General features: G+C 45.2%; 1 protein-coding gene across 1 annotated transcript in view; it reads left to right on the top strand.

Moving 5' to 3' along the window:
• LOC133749415 (uncharacterized) overlaps nucleotides 1–8,286 on the top strand; it is a 37,785-nt gene extending 29,499 nt beyond the window's left edge. The window contains exons 3-4 of the mRNA XM_062178562.1: nucleotides 4,938–5,037; nucleotides 8,074–8,286. Coding sequence (XP_062034546.1) covers nucleotides 4,938–5,037; nucleotides 8,074–8,286 — 313 coding nt within the window. The remainder of the gene's footprint in view (nucleotides 1–4,937; nucleotides 5,038–8,073) is intronic.
• The last annotated feature ends 8,984 nt before the right edge of the window (nucleotides 8,287–17,270 follow it).

Here is a 17,270-nt window from a genome sequence, read left to right as displayed (position 1 = left end):
AGAGCAGAGAGGCAGAGCCATGGGCTAGCGTGCAGACCTTGGAAGTACCCCGTGTATTTTCAGTGGTGGTACTCAGCTGGAGGGTGGGGTTGCCATGAGCCACACAGCCGACCTGCTGAACCTGGCCAGGGAGGGTCCCCCTGGCTTGAGTCCTCAGACAAGCAGCCTCCAGGAGGAACCTCAGACCCTCCCCTAGGGTCCTGTTTGGGAGAGAATTGACTATCAGAGCAAACTTCTCCACATAACGAGGGCTACGCGCATCATTCCTGGAATTTAAAGCCCTCCTGAGGCCCTCACAGCTGGAGAGGCAAGCTCAAGCACACAGCTGTTCTTAGCACAGCCTCTGGCCCCTCCATGCTGCTGTGGACTGCACCAGGCCTCAGGGCCCTACCTGCTCTCTCCAGCAGCTCTGCACTCCAGTGGAGGCACCACAGCCCTGCTGGACCTGAGGTGGCCCCAGTGCCCATCTACCAGCTCAGCCTGAGCGTGGAGCTCAGCTCCACACCCAAACCAGAGCAGGGGCGGCACCCCAGCAACAAGAAGAGGCCCCTAAGAGCCAGCGGCCGGCCCACCCAACATCAGGTCGTGCCTGCTGAAGAGCGTCTGACCAGCTGGGGCAGGGGCGTCTTCTCCTCCCATGCGCAGACACCGCTGCCCCTCGGGAGGTCACAACACCTCCACAGGAGCCTGACAATGCTGAGGACACAATCTGGAGAGGGAGACCCAGAAAAATCACAAAACATTCAGAAAACTCCTCAAACTACCTCAGTGAACTCAAGAATATATGGACAAAAATTAAATGAAAAGTGGAATATAGCACATGAAAAAATAAGAAGTTAGAGAAAATTTACCGAAAATGCTTTACAGACTTAGGTGCAAAATATAAAGTAACATTTTAAGGGAAAAATTCCAAATAGAAAGTCTTTGGAAACTACTTATTCTAGGCAGAGAATTCTTAGACTTAACACCAAAACATGACTCATAAAAGTGAAATCAATAAATTGGATTTCATAAAAATATATAAAAGATTTTGTTTTGCCAAAGACCATGCACAGATGAAAAGAGAAGCTGCAGACTGGGAGTAAGTATTTTCAGACCGCACGTGTCTGGAGTCCATACACAACTCTCCTAACTCAATAGGCAATATGGCAATCCAATGAGAAGATGAGCAAAACAAATGAAAGTGTTTCCTTATACTCTGCTTGGCCTCGTCAAAATAATAACAAAGTGGTGACAACAGAGGAGAAGGAAAACTTGGTGGCTCATAAATTGCCTGGGGAAGTCTGGAACGGCCACGGCGGCCTGGAAGAGTTCATCGGCTTCTAGAGTGAAGCTAGCAGTTACAGGACTCATCACTTCGCAGGAAACCTGTGCTCCTAGCAGCTTTATTCATAGCAGAACACTGGACAAACTGCGGCAAGTGCGTGCACTGGTAACTGCCAGCCTTAACAAAGAAGGAACCAGGAGCCAGATGGCTGTCCAGAGGAGGGTGCTGGGTGACAAGAGCCAGTCCCGAAGGGTCACATTCCATTTACAGAATATTCTTATATGTGACAGAAAAGGAGAGCAGATCCACGGTTGCCAGGAGTCGCGAGGGGGCGAGGGTGTGTGCACTGTCCTGCCTCTTGATCCTCTCAATGCCGACACCAAGACTTTGACATTGTGCTGTGGGTTTGTAAGATGTCACCACTCAGGAGAACTGGGCCAATGGGCACAGAGCCTCAGGGTTACCTCCAACATCTGCATGTGAATTTACAATTATCCCAAAATAAAAAGCTTAATTAAAAATTCTCCCTTTCCAATATGTGTCTGCATGAGACTGAATTTTCTTCATATATATCAACCAAAACACCATATGGCAAATGATGGAATGCAGAAGCTGATATGAGAATCCAGCTGACTTCATTTACACCAGGCATTAAAATATTTGCAGAAAAATAAAGCAACAACACTGTTCTTTTTCTTGTTATTTGAAAGACAGAAGAATAGAAAGAGGGAGAGACAGAGGCAGAGACAAAGACAGACAGAGAGCGCCCAAAATCTGGTCCACTTTCCAAATGCCCTCAACAGTTGGGGCTGGGCCAGGACGAAGCGGGAGTCGGGAACTCAGGCTGAATCTTCCCGTGGGCGGCAGGGACCTGCCTGCCGCCTCCCAGGGTGTGCCCTGGAAGGAGGCCTGGATTGGGAGTGGACCCACACCTTGAGCTCCGACACTCCAGGTGGTGTCTTAGCCACTGCCCCAAACATCTGCCACATTAACACTGTTCTGGTTAGATTCACTTGTGTTTTGGAAAATATGCTCATTTTCTTTAAAATACATTTTAAGGTACTATACAGTGATTTTCTTATTGTTAATTTTCAACAAATTATTAATGAGAAGTTTGAAATGTGTTTTCATCTCTAATGCAGGAAAATAATGACAGACAAAATCTGAATATTTGAAGAGTCAGAGAGCACGAGTTCTGGGGACCGCTGAACTGGACGCTGGCCAGTGTCCACTGCACACATCCCAGGCACAGTTCTTGTTGTGGAGTGGATACACGTGTCAAGTGCGTATCTTCTCCAGCATCCCTTACGCAGAACTGGCAGAGGCCCAAACACGGCAGCAGCACTGGATTTAAACAGATACCCAACGTTTATACAGAATCCATAGCCAGCCTGTCTTCAAGATGCTGTGGTAAACTTTGTCTCATTTTCTGATTAGAAGTCTCTGATTTCATAAGAACTTATTTAATTCCTGTGAGCATTTAACAGTCAGAGGCCCTCAAAGCAGCAGATTGTCCTGGAGGCAGCACGGAAACCAGTGTTTCTCAGTGACAGATCTCTCTGATGAGGCCTTGAATATTGAAATTTTGTTTATTTATTATGCAAGAAGACTGTATCTTCCTCTCAAGTCAATAGACAAGAAGACTGCAATTATCACACCCCGGGCACCAGTTTTTCTGCCTGCGTGTTCCTCTGAGTATTAAAAGTATCCTCGTCTGTGATTTTCCCATTCAAATATTTTCCCCTTAACACAACTAAATTAATTCACAACAAACACAGACATCTCAGGCACCAGCACTCTATGTACAGGTGTTTAAATCAAAGTCTCTCCTCATTTGCAGGGCTGGCGTGCACAGCCTCTAGGGTGGTCTACACTGGCAGCCCCTCTCTCCTGCAAAGGCCTCTCTGGATTTCAGAGTGAGTGGGGGAGGGGAGGTTGTGTGTGACACCACTTCCCCTCTGGGGCAGACTCGCCCAGCAGCAGGCCATGTTGAGGTGTAGCCCTTGTCAGAGGCAGCCCACAGCACTGGGGTCAGGGCTGGAGAGGCAAGCTCCAGCACACAGCTGTCAGGGCTGGACGAAGGCCTGGTCCTACAGGACCCAGGAGAACTCTCGGAGGACCCACAGCCTGCTTTGGGGCTGCCACATGGACAGCTGAGCTTGGGGTGACCCTCACATCTGATCTGCATGTTCTGCCTGTGCAAAGTCCACTTCCAGGACTCTTGACCCACAGCGCCTGGGGAAGGTCTGGAGAGGAGCACTGTGCTGACCCAGCTTCAGAGCCAGGTGGGCAATGGCTGAGAGAAGACACCTAACCAGTGGCAGAGTGGCAGCATCAGTCTTGGGACGCAGGGCCTCCTGAAGCCATGGCCTGGTAGGACCCCTCAGAACTCTGCTCCTTCCTCCAGGGCTGTGGGCCTGAGCGGGGGCCGGGAAGCACCACGGCAGCCTGACTGTGGCTTCATCTGTGTTGTGTGCAGCAGACCTGTGTCCTTCAGAGGGGCCAGGCTCTGAGAATCAGGGAGGCATCCAGCACCTGGCCCAGCAGGAGACGTGGCTGGAGCCAGACTGCCAGGCCCCTCAGTGTAACAGGACCCTTGCTGCTATTTGCACGGCATGAAGTTTACCTTAACACAGTATTGTTGTGGGATCTTTGCTTCTGATTATTTCTTCTTCGTCCTTTCTAACAGTGTCCCATGGTACAACCAGTTCACTTCACTTCAGTGGAGTCTCAGCTTGATGAATGGTTGTGAGCCCCTTGTCGCCCTCACCCTGACTTCTCTCTCCACGTGGTGTTGTATTCTCTGTAACCAAGTTTTCAGCAAGTTGCTTGTTCACATTTATCCTGAGGACAGCTCTCTGGCTCCTGTGTCCTGAGTTTACGTCTTCCATTTCGGATGCCTTTTCCAGGACATACTCACCTGGGGAATCGTTACTGCCTTCACCGTTCCCACGCCCCTGTCTTTGGATGTGCGTGTTTTGTGTTGGGCACAGTGTCTTCCTGATTTTGAGCTTACTCACTCACTCAGTCACTCAATAAACATTCCTGATATTTATGGGCCACCTGTTGCTGTTGGGTCCTCTTGTTCTGGGATATGGTGCTGAACGCAGCAGGTGTCCTGGTTTCCAAGCTGCAGATTATTTCTGTCACACTGCGTGTGGGTGTGAGCGGACTTACGGCTGAGCACTCAGGCCTTCGGTCTGCACATTCGTCTGTTCTTGCTCCCAGAGTTTTTCCTATTTTATTATTCTTCCATTGCTTTTTTTTTTTAATTAAACTTTTATTTAATGAATATAAATTTCCAAAGTACAGCTTATGGGTTACAATGGCTTCCCCCCTCCCATAACTTCCCTCCCGCCCGCTACCCTCCCCTTTCCCGCTCCCTTTCCCCTTCCATTCATGTAAAGATTCATTTTCAATTCTCTTTGTATACAGAAGATCAGTTTAGTATATATTAGGTAAAGATTTCAACTTTTTGCCCATATAGCAACATCAAGTGAAAAAACTACCATTGGATTACTAATTATAGCATTAAATAGCAATGTACAGCACATTAAAGACAGTCTTCCATTGCTTTTAATATCTGTGTATGTTCTGTGTGGATCAGAACCTCTGTTGCAACTCTCTCCTCATTCATCTTTACTCTTTCCGACTGACATGTCCGCCTTAGGCTTCCCTCTGCGTCCGTGCTCTGCCTTAGCATGCGGTCTGACCCCTTCATCCCTGCAGCCTCACGGCGAGCCCTCGTGTCGTCGTCTTGCTTTGGGACTGTTTGTTTTGTGTGATGGTAAGCTTTTCACCAGTATGGCAACATTTCCAAACATTTCTTATTTTGTTGAAATACATGGTTATAAAAGAAGAGTCTGCCTCAATGGTACAGGCCTCCAGAGCTCTGGCCCCTTCCCCTGCTCGTGACCAGTTTTCCTTTCTATCTGACATTTGCACAGTGTTATTTGTCCTCATCCCATGTTTGAAACTTTCACTGGTGTGAACCAACCGTGTGGGGATGTGAACACAAGGTATGAGGACTATTTCCAGGTTTCTCCCACTCATGGAGGGAGGGAGGAATGGGACTGGGTGAAAACTTGTGACATTGGAGAGAGAGGGCGTTTACAACATTTTTAATGCAAAAACACCACTGCATTGTACATTTTTAAATGGTTAGTTATATGTTATGTGAAATTCACCTAAGTTCAAAAAAACGCTGAGACTCCAAAACTGTACTTCAAGGGAAAATTTGTTCCCTTATTTTCTCTTTTATGTTCTTAAATTGTTTCTATATGTGCAGGGACATACTGGACATCAGTTTTCAGAAAGAAGCAGATTTTTAAAATATAATGGTTACCATTAGAATACAGCAACTGTATTATAACATAAAATACCTTCAGCCACTTTTAAAAACAATGTTAGTTTTTTCAAAATAATTTCTCAAATAAGAATTTATTTCTGCAGCAATAGTACTGGGTGCCATGATCTTTAAATTTCTGTAGTTATGTGAGATGCTATAAGAATTCAAAAGCATCAGTGAGTTCTTTCCTGAACTCCTAACAGTGTAGTCTGAAAAAGGAGAAATAAACTATTAAAGCAATTTTGCCTTTGAAAATGACACCTGTGATGCAGGTTTAAGTACTGATATTCCTCTCCTTCTGCCCACTGTTTCACACAAGCCGCACCCTGAGTGGTGTGCCATCTGGGTGATTCTGAATCCCACACAATGAGTGGGTCTGAGTAGGACCTGGGAGAGTGTGGAGAAGCAGAACAACGCTGTGTTGCTGTCTGTGAGAGTATAAGGAAGTGGAATCTCTGAGCTCTGCCTCAGCTACTTCAAACACAGAGGCCACACAGAATATTCCTTTTGATATGCACTGCTGGGGGTTCTCCCACTCCCTGATCAAAGAGAAGCGCACAGGCCAGGCCCTGCTGCCTGTGGTGGCCACTGCCCACTCAGCAGCCTTCAGCAAGCGTGAGAAGTCAAGGGATTCAGCCCCGACACCTTGAACACACATGTTTTACATCAGGCACAAGTCAAACACACGTACCAGGCAGTACAGATGTGGAACTGCACATTAGCAGGAGTTAGTATCTTTGTTTCTTAAAAAACAAGGTCCATGACAATAATGGTTCCTTGCAAGGCTCTGTTTGGAAATGTGTTTACAAGTATATATGTGACAGCCAAACAAAAATTGCAGGGGGCTGTTGATTTGGGCTCCTGCACCTGCCCCAGTGGACAAGACTAAAATGAGACACTCATGATAAAGCCCACACGGCCCAAGGAACGCACGTTGTTTCTTGGACCTTCCTAGGAGTCAGAGGAGACAGCAGCCAAATCCCCAAACAGGCCCATTGTAAGCAGCATGGTGAACAAGTCTTCTGCTTTAATCCAACCTGGAGTGCACCGACCCGCATTTTGTTCTGTGCTGCTTCCTTGTTCCTGCCCAGCCCTGTCCAACCTGGCACTTCTGTGTTTCTAAGTGAGATGCTACCTCATTTACCAACTGCAAATAAGCCAATTATGTCATTTAACTAAATTTTCTCTAATTGTGTCTTTTTCCACAAAAATGCTATGGTTCCACATAATTTAGAGTTTGTCTGGTAATCAGTGTGTGCATTTAATAGTGACTGTTTTTGAGGAGGAACTCCATTATCTCTGCTGCAAATTCTTTGACCTCAAAAGTAAATCACCCTGTTGAAAATAGTTTCATCAACAGATGTGTTAAAACGTTGGAAATGAATTCGTGAAACCTGTTGCTTCTGCTGCAGAATCTCAGAGCAGGACATTTGCACGAGGAGCCGTTGCCTGGAGACACTGGAAGAAGTTTCCATCGAGTGACTTTACTGTGCTCATCAGTGCATGACCCACAAATGTGGTCTTCATCGTAGGAGTGTGGAGTTCTCACTTTAAAACGGCAATGCTATTAATTTTACCAACAAAATTATTTCATTTTTAGGAAGAACAATATCTTAAAATTTTAATAAACTTGGCCATACAAATATTCTAGGATAACGACATATGGTGCAAGAATTTTTACAAAATATGGTCAAGATAGGCTAAGCTGGTCATGTGTAACTGACAGATGTGCCCCTACAACAAACATGCTTTGGAAACCAGTGGAATAAACACTTGTAGACGCCTGACTTGAATTTGAAATCACAGTACTACAATCACAGAAGAGCGAATCTTGGTTAAGTATCACACTTCCTTTTTTATGTGTTTGGTGGATATGTTTCTACTCTTTGCAATATTTAAGTGGTTACAATAGAAGAAGTGAGGGAGAAGCCTGCACCCGACGGAGGCTGTCGGGAGCACCCCCTTGCTCCGGGCAGTGTTACTGTGTGTGCTTGTCGTCAACTTTGACCTTAATCGAGCAGCAATTGCAAGGCTGACAGACGACCGAAACAAGCAATGGCTTGACATATTGGAAGTATTTTGATTTGACAGACAGGAACAAGAAACATTTTCTCTAATAATGTGAGCTGTCAGTGAACACAGAACAACCCTGACCTCTGAGGATTCCTGTTCATTCAAATTGGTCCAGGGCAGGCTGGGTGCTGGCAGAAGCTACACTTTCACAAGCCAACTAGTGAGATTTAAATAATGAAACTGGTATATCAGACAGAAAAAAAAAAAAACAACTGGATGTGACGTAAAATGCTGGCAAGTTGCTGACTGGCAGGTTCTGAGATGGCACACAATCCGGTGGTCATGGGGAGCCGCCCACCCAGGTCACAGACCTGCCCGAGGCTGCACGTCGGAAGACTGATGCTGAGGGTCCAACCCCCCCACCCGTGGACCGCCCATTCCACAGATAATGCAGTTGCTACGAGAAGCCCACCTGCACGGTCTGGAAGGGAGAATGGGTGTGATCACCCATGTGTGCCTGGTTCATGGAGAAAATGAAGATTCATGTTACACTGAGATGGAAGGCGAGGCGGACATCGAAGTTCACTGTGAGGAAGCAGACAAAGAAGAGATGCAGACCAGGCAAGAGCTATCCAAGGCGAGAAAGAACAGATTTTAGGTTTTTAGTTTGTTTGTTTTTCTTAATGGAGAATGGGACTAGAAATGGGGTGGGAGAGGTAGGAGGAGGTGGGGTGGGAAAAATCACTATATTCCTAAAGTGGTACTGATGGAAATTGTAGTCACTAAATGAAAGGTTTCTTTGGGGGAAAAAAAAGATGAATTAAAAAAAAGAAAAAGACCAGCTCTTCAGCGGAAAGAACAACGACCCCGACTTCAGGAAGACCCTGGCTTCGGGCCCCTCTGGGCTCACCTCTCGCTGTCACCCTTGTTTCGTGGAATCCTGACCAGAGCACCCCACACCTCAGAACACTGGGCGGATATGCATACAGTGTGTCCCCCTGGGTCAGGAGGATCCAGCTGCTGGCTTCTACCCTGACACCAGGGCCTCCTCACTGTTAGTAACAGCAGTGGATCCTGTGATCAGAGTGGAGCCCTGACTCACAGTGTGACAGGGGCCGCATCTGTTTATCCATTCCGTGCTTATCCAAACCACCAGGGAGTTAGAGAAAATGGTGAATATTTTATTATGTCTAAATACTTAAAATTGATTGAAATGGGTTTTCTTGTTTATTACATCATAATAATGATGTTTATGAGCAAGGGAAAATTAAAACAGTATTCAACATTCAAAGAGTTCTACTTTTAAAAAGCTTCTTGGAAAAGGAGAAACAAAAGTAGTCGTTACTTCCTGTTTCAAAATACAGAAAATGTTCTCTCTGTCTCTCTCACCGTCTAACTTTGCCTGTCAAAAAAAAAAAGTCAAAATATAGAAAATGAATTAAAAGCAAATAAAATAAACCGCACAGTAAAACACTGATACTTCTATGATCTTGAAGCAAAAATAGTTTGTATAAGAATATCAAAAGTGAAACCAAACTCCTATGCATGGATTTCAAAATTTTTTGTACCAAAATAGACTTATCTTTTAAATTCATTTTCCACCAACTGTTCAAAGTATCTTTGTATGCTCTACATTGAAATTCACCATTAGCATAATACATAGACGTGTCCCTGAACCAGATACCCCTTTCTTTTCCTTTTCATACTCTGATGAACAGAGCTGGTGATGACTACAGTGTCTGCTCAGGCAGACAAATCAAGCTTGCAAGTGAGTTCCAGAAGCAGGTCTTGAGGAAGCCAGGAGCAGCAGTAGAGGGATCTGGCCCTTCCTGCCAGCATGGCTGGAGGTTTGAGTTTGCTGTAACCAAATGCGAAGGCATATGGCTAACGAAGGGTGCAGTAAGCACGGGCTCCAGGCTGAAGGGGCTCCGTCCTGGCTAATGAAACAATGGCATCCCTTAACACAACACTCTGCCCGCTTCAGCTGAATAGTCTTTGGTAGCCCCTTAGGATGCTGCTATGCCGTCCTCATGATAAGGTCCAAGCATCAAGCAAGTTTCCCAGGAAACCGCCCCCGGCCTCAGCACCTGGCTCAGCAGCCCAGCCTCCTTTGCAGCCTCCGTAAAAGGCCCAGAGCGGTCACTCAGCAGGATGATGTTCTTAAAACCCTAAGGTCGGCTATCACTGGCATCTAATGGTAGATTAAGTGTTCTCTTTCCTTTTCCCTCAAACCTTGTCCTCATAATGGGAACAGGGACGAAGCTTTTAGTTGCAGTCATGTAACGTGGTGGGTGGGAAGTGATCACATGTAACAAGAATAACATCCTTAATGAAAATTAAAAAAAAAAAAAAAGCATCCCCCACCCCCCACCCCCCAAAAAAGAAAAAAACCCCACAGGCACAGTAGAAAAGCATATTTCACTGCTAACAATTTTAAAACACGTATTCAAATTCTCTTGTAACTGAAGGGGAGAAACTTTAGGCAACAATGGAGCTCTCTCCAGAATTACTAAGTTAGCAGACACACTTGAGAAAGGCTGGAGCCAGTCTTTTTGTTTGTTTGTTTTTTGAAAGATTTATTTTATTTATTTCAAAGGCAGAGTTAGAGAGAGAGAGAGAGAGAGAGAGAGAAACAGAGAGGTTTCCGTTTGCTGTTTCATTCCCCAAGTGATCCCAGTGAGCAGGACTGGGCCAGGTTGAAGCCAGGACCCAGGAGCTTCCTCTGGGTCTTCCACATGGGTGAGGGGCCAAGTACTTGGGCCATCTTCCACTGCCTTCTCAGGCCATTAGCAGAGAGCTGGATTGGAAGTTGATCAGCTGACACTTAAACTGGCTAGACCATAATGCCGGCCCCTGCAGCCAGCCTTGGCACAGGTATGATGACGGTTGCTATATACAACTAACAACCTTGAAAAACTTGTCAATCCTTCTATGCAAACATGAAGAATCTCCTCAGCCACTTCCCTAGAGTCCTTTGAATTTACTCCTGCAGATTCTTGTGAAATCAGTAATCTTGGTATGCCCAGGCAATTGTATAATTGGAATTCCTGGAAACACGTGCCACTGTAATAATAGCTTTTTAGCCCAGGACTAAAATGATTTTCATTTTTCTATTTCCCCTTTTTCTATTCATGTGAATTTGTCTTAAGGAAATCTCCTACGTTCAGGCAGTTTCACACCATGGGACTTCCTCAAGCTCCCCGCAGTGCTCTCTGTGTGATGGTTAGAGGATCAGACACACTCGCAGGGTGCAGTGTGGAGGAGGTGTCCCAGTGCCCTGACAGCACCCTCACACACACAGGAGCACGTTCAGACACGCGCTGGAAGGAGCACATGGCTGACAGAGCAGTTTCAGTTGGGGGCATTTTTGAGTCCTATGAGTTAGGTTAATTTTTAAATATTTTCTCTCTGCTTTTTAGTACTTTCTAACTTTCAAAAGTAAAACTGCTATTGCATCTCAGTGTGCACAGGATTTTTTTTTTATTTTTAAGTTTTTATTTAATGAATGCATTTTTCATAGGTACAGTTTTAGGAATATAGTGGTTCTTTCCCCCATACCCACCCTCCCACCTTGACTCCCATCCCACCTCTCTCTCCCTCTCCCATCCCCTTCTTCATTATGGTTCATTTTTAGTTTAATTTTATATACAGAGGACCAATTCCATGATAAGCACTGATTTCAACAGTTTGCACCCACACACAGAACAGTTTGAGAAAAAGATTTGCAGTTAAGGAAACTGTTTATAATGTTATGTTCATGCATATGTTGTGAGGTCAGTTTTCAAAAGCAGAATGTGAATTTTTCAATGCTATGTGATCAAATTGATATGTAACTTTATACTTAGAATAAAAGATGGCATAACTATGAAACATTAATTTCTTCTTTATACTTATATTTTACATTTTACTCTAAGAAGATATTGTGAAATGTACTCATAAAATCTTTCCCTCAAAGATGGCTCAGTGGAATAAAAATTCACACGAATAGCCTTTATTTTATCTGTAATTTGCATATCAATCACTCTGCCCATGTTGATTTGAAAGGAGACAGGTCGGAAGTCTTGTGATGCTGTGGGAACATCGCCATTAATGGCTTCTGGAGCTGCAAAATGAGAGGCTTTTGCTGACCTGATTTTTCCCAGTTTTGTCACAGGGAGACCGTTATCTGGGCCCTGACACTCAGACCGAGCCGCGGTTACAGTGGACTGACCACTTTGCGTTGCTGAAACAAAGCCTCATGTCCTTGCAACTGTGCTGTGTGCCTGTGTCGCGTGAGCTCAGGGCAGGGCTGTGCAGACACAGCAGAGCACAGCCCTCAGCCCAACGAGGAAAACCATGTTCTGGCACTGGACACGTGGAACTGTTCTTGTTGGGACACAGGGCTCGCTGGACACCTTCCTGGTTTCCAGGCTTGATGACAATGTTGCGTGTGGCTTCACTGAACTGGCAACAACAAAGATCTCTCTTTGGACATTCTAAACAAGGACACAATGAATAGCTCTTTTAAAAACAATTATCTCTTGAACAACAGTGATTTTTTTCTACCTCATTTTTCTCCAGCCACAAAGGCCGCTTGTCTCACTTCCTTCATTGTATCTCAGACTCGATTTGTTACTTCATTTATCGGGCATTTGTCGTTAATGGGTTCTATTGAGTTAAAAGCATTTGAAGTGGATAACAGTTTTTAGACCTTTTTTGTAATCACTACAAAAAGGAAGAAGCAGAAATGACATTTTTGCATGTTGAAATGCTGCACACTCAATATTTTAATATGTGTGCCTGGTTTTATTCAAAGAAGCTTCTTGTAGGTCTCTAAGACCTCTTGCTGTGAAAGAGGGGTGGTCATCCAGAACTGGCAAACTTCCCTTCGCCTCTCCCCCTTTCCACACAACGCTTGTGTGCAGACACACGTGCACGACATGCTGGTGCACCTGTCTCCCTGTGCTGATGCGGCACACGGTTTCCCGGGGGCCTCCCAGCCTACGCCGGGCCCTGAGGTGGAGGGCGGCTGTTCCCTCCAGAACCTACTGCTCCTCTGGGCAGCCCCGTGCCAGCTTCTTATGAGAGACTTCTTCGTACTTTCGGTAGCTTAAAGACATTTCGTGGGAAAATGTGGATTTTAAATGATTTTTCTGAGATAATTGGCTAACCAATTAGGGAAAATACTCTATTTCAGTTTCACAATTTAGAATAAGCCACAGACTTAAAAAAAAAAAAAGCTTTAGAAAGCATTTGCTAGTGTGAAGTAAAACATTTGATCTTTGTGTTTTTTTTTCTCCAATTGACTCCTTTGCCAGTCTCCTACCTGCTACATTATTTTTATTCCGTCTTTTGATATTTGGCTATGCAGTCTTGTCAAGTACGATTAATGATCAATTTAAGCTTCTGTTTTCGATAGACAGACTCTGAATTTTGTCATATTGTTTTGCTACAGCTTCTAGAAAATCACAAAACATGGGGAAATTTTTCCACATTTTAGCTTGGGGAAATATCTTGGTGTGAGGTCAGTTGTAGTTTTGAATGAGAGTTTTACATTAAGAGGAAACATACTTTGAATTATTAGATATTAAGTGAGCATTTGTCAGATATTGATTTAGAATTTTACTTGCATATCCATAATTCAAATGTCTTTTTCTACTCTTGATGAAATGCTTTTATTTTCACATCATATTTTTAAAAACAATTCATATTCATTGGAAAACTATTCAAGCATTATAAAAAGTAATGTAGGAGAAAGCAGTATTACTTATCAGCCCACCAGAAAAGCCTGTCAGAATAATGTGTGTATTTCAATCATTTTCTGAGAGGTCTACAAACGTAAGACTCCTTAAAAATGAGGCTTTCATTTTTGACTGTTTTTATACAATGTTTTTAAAAAATGGATTTATTTATTTATTTGAAAGCAAAATGACAGAGAGAGAAGGAGGGAGAGATCTTCCTTGTGTTGGTTCACTCCCCAAATGCCTGCAACAGCCAGGACTGGGCCAAGCAGGAGCCAGGGGCCCACACTTCACCAGGATCTCCAGTGTAGGTGGTAGGGACTGGAAGTGGGGTGACCAGGACTTGAACAAGGCACTGTGATATGGGATGTACACGTCCAGAATGCTGGCTCACCTCGTGCTCCACAATGCTCACGTACACTACTGCTTTGATATAAATATGTACTATGGACACATTTTCTTACCTGTGAAATATAGATTTCCCTTATTTAAATTATAGACACATTTTCATATGTGTGGTGTGTCTTATTTCTTTTAAGCCAAAGTTTAAGTATTTCTGTTGCTTTAAAAATTTGCCTTGAGTTTACAGCAAACATATCTATATGTCCTGTTTGGTTTCCTCTGTTTCTCTCTCTCTATCCACATACACAAACACACGCATGCACACACTCTAGAGGGAACCCCAGGTTAGAAGGAGTGCAAAGAAACACCTGCTTACGGGCTTGCCCCACAAAGGCCAGCACGGTGAAGGGCGCAGGGAGTGGAAGCTGGGAGTTACTGTCCACATGGGCTCAAGGGGAGAAAACACCCACACGTTCATGAGAGATACAAGAAAGAATGGCAGCTGACTATGAACCAGAACAAATGAATGCTTCTGGTAACAATGGAGAACAATCAATTGGCCTGCATCTGGAAGATCCAGCTCCACCGTGAACATCTACACTGTGCTGTGTTCCCTTCTGGAATGGTTACCACCCCTCCCCTGTCTGCATGTTGAAAAATACTGGCATAATTATGTATCTTCAACGCAGAGTCTTTGGGTTGAAACTTTTACAAAAAGTGTTGAAGAATTAAGTAATTTACAGAACATATGTATTTCTAATATTTCTTACAATGTGACATTATTAATGCATAAATTAAACAAAGATCAGATGATTGGAGTTGGATCTGAGGGATGTTTTGTACTAGATAATTCATGAAATCAGTCTTGGATCACAGCAGTAAATGTCAAGACTGATAATGGAAAATAAAACAACATGAACATTAATGGAAAATTTATGGAACAGGAGCAGGGCTGCACTGAAAAATGTTCATTCTGTGACATTATCAAGGAAGAAAAGAGAAAATATAAGAATTTAACACTGAGCTTATGATGAGAAAAACCAGAAAAAGTAAACTTATGCAAAGAGAGAAATGTAGCCTGTTCAGGTCAGATTGCAGGCCAGATCAGGGATTCGAGGGGCACAGGCAGGAGGCCAGGGTGGCTGATGGGGAGCAGCCAGTGGCAGGAGGGTGGGGATGGGGTCGGAGGGGTGTGGCCACTGAAAACCAATTCTGCTACTTCTTGGAGCTCTATTGGCTAGGCTGCAGCTCTGGCATTGGCTCCATGTTGAATTTCCCTGGGGAGTTTGTAACACTGGGGATGCTTGAGCCTCATGTCTGGGGTTGCATCTTGGGAGCGTCCTGGACATTGAGCGTTTTCTCAGAGTTGCTTTTTCAGATGATTGTAATTTGCAGGCAAGGTAAAGACCAGGTGAATGAGGGGCTGGGAGGTGAGCCAAGGAAGATCAGGGGACTGGGACGTTCTGAAGGTCACGGGAGGAGAGCGACTTAAAGAGGAGAGGAATTGGCTGTGCTGAGTGCAGTCTTGGGTCCAACAAAGTAAAAACTGGTTTGACCTTTGGCACTGGCAGTGTGGTGATCATTAGCCATTCTGACAAGCTGTGTGTTTGGTGAGGATGGAATCCTGATTGGCATGGTTTCAAAGGACAGGGTAGGGACAGAGCCGGGGAGCACTCTGAGTGTTTGGAGCTCATCCAAGGATCCTTTTCATGTAACAGAGCCAGAGGAAACTCCTTGCTGCAGGGGGTGTGTGGGTGCAAAGTGCCTCTAAGATGAGGGCAGTGCACTCTGTGTCCGGGGAGTGACTCAGCAGACAGAGCCGTCTGAAGACTGAGTAAGTACTCAGAGCATTTCCTGGTGTACGGTGAATGTTATGCATGTGATTATTGATGAATAAATGATTCCAGAGAGGAGTCGAGAGCAGGGGAAAACTGTTGAGTGACCAAAGAGAGGTGGGTTGGGCCCAGTGTCAAGGGACCACCTCAGAGGAGAGCTCAGAGAACTGCCTGATCTGGTGGATGACCCATTACATCAGTGGCCGTCTTGGTAGGAATAGGAAAAGGTTTTCTGCTGAAATTTTAAAAATAAATGAAATGAAGGCAAAGTCAACAATTAAGACAAGAGGTAGGAGAGTTGGAATTTTAAGGGCATAGAGAAACATGAGACAGTTACTTTGGCTCTTTGGAGAGAACATTGACTTGGGTAACACAGCAAGAGTACCAGGAGGCAGTGAAAGCCTTGTCTGCAAGTTCCTGTGGGACCAACCAGCGAGGTTGTATGCCTCTCTCATGGCTGTGGGTCAGCATGTCTTCTTTTAATGTTTAAATAGGTCAGCGTTTGCATAGAGTACTTCCTAATTCTCATATAGGCTTTTTTCTAATCCCACTTTAATAAAAGGCACAGGATTCCATTGTGTAAGTTCACTGAAATGTAAGCCATGTGTCTCAAGTGGTGGACATTTGAACTGTTTCTGTGTTTTGGCATTTGGGGCAGATGTTATGGTGCTGCTCCTTGGACTACTCACACCCCATGTTGTAGTGCTGGTTCATGTCTTGGCTACTCTGCTGCTGATTCAGCTTCCTTTTTTTTTTTTTTTTTTGACAGGCAGAGTGGATAGTGAGAGAGAGAGAGAGAGAGAGAGAGAGAGAGAGAAAGGTCGGTCCTTTTTGCCGTTGGTTCACCCTCCAATGGCCACTGCAGCCGGTGGATCTCACTGATCCGAAGCCAGGAGCCAGGTGCTTTTCCTGGTCTCCCATGCGGGTGCAGGGCCCAAGGACTTGGGCCATCCTCCACTGCCTTCCCGGGCCATAGCAGAGAGCTGGCCTGGAAGAGGGGCAACCGGGATAGAATCCGCCACCCCAACCGGGACTAGAACCCGGTGTGCCAGCGCCGCAAGGTGGAGGATTAGCCTGTTAAGCCACGGCGCCGGCCTCCTTTTTTTTTTTTTTTTTTTAAGATATATTTTATTTATTTGAGCTGGCACCACGGCTCAATAGGCTAATCCTCCGCCTGCGGCACTGGCACCCCGGGTTCTAGTCCCGGTCGGGGCGCTGGATTCTGTCCCAGTTCCTCCTCTTCTGATCCAGCTCTCTGCTGTGGCCTGGGAAGGCAGTGGAGGATGGCCCAAGTCCTTGGCCCCTGCACCTGCATGGGAGACCAGGAAAAGCACCTGGCTCCTGGTTTCGGATCAGTGCAGTGCGCCGGCCGCAGTGGCCACTGAGGGTTGAACCAACGGCAAAGGAAGACCTTTCTCTCTGTCTCTCTCTCTCTCACTGTCCACTCTGCCTGTAAAAAAAAAAAAGAAAGAAAAAAAAAGATTTATTTTATTTATTTGAAAGACAGAGTTACAGAGAGAGGTAGAGACAGAGAGAGAAGTCCATTCACTGGTTCACTCCCCAGATGGCCGCAACGGCCGGAGCTGTGCCGATCCGAAGCCAGGAGCCAGGAGCTTCTTCCTGGTCTCCCACGTGGTGCAGGGGCCCAAGGACTTGAGCCATCATCTACTGCTATCCCAGGCCACAACAGAGAGCTGGATCAGAAGAGGAGCAGCCGGGAATAGAACTGGTGTCCATATGGGATG

The sequence above is a fragment of the Lepus europaeus genome, chromosome 20 (assembly GCF_033115175.1).
Source record: "Lepus europaeus isolate LE1 chromosome 20, mLepTim1.pri, whole genome shotgun sequence".
In the NCBI taxonomy this organism is placed as follows: Eukaryota; Metazoa; Chordata; class Mammalia; order Lagomorpha; family Leporidae; genus Lepus; species Lepus europaeus.
The sequence above is the reverse complement of the archived record's forward strand: the minus strand, read 5'-3'. Positions and strand labels throughout refer to the sequence as shown.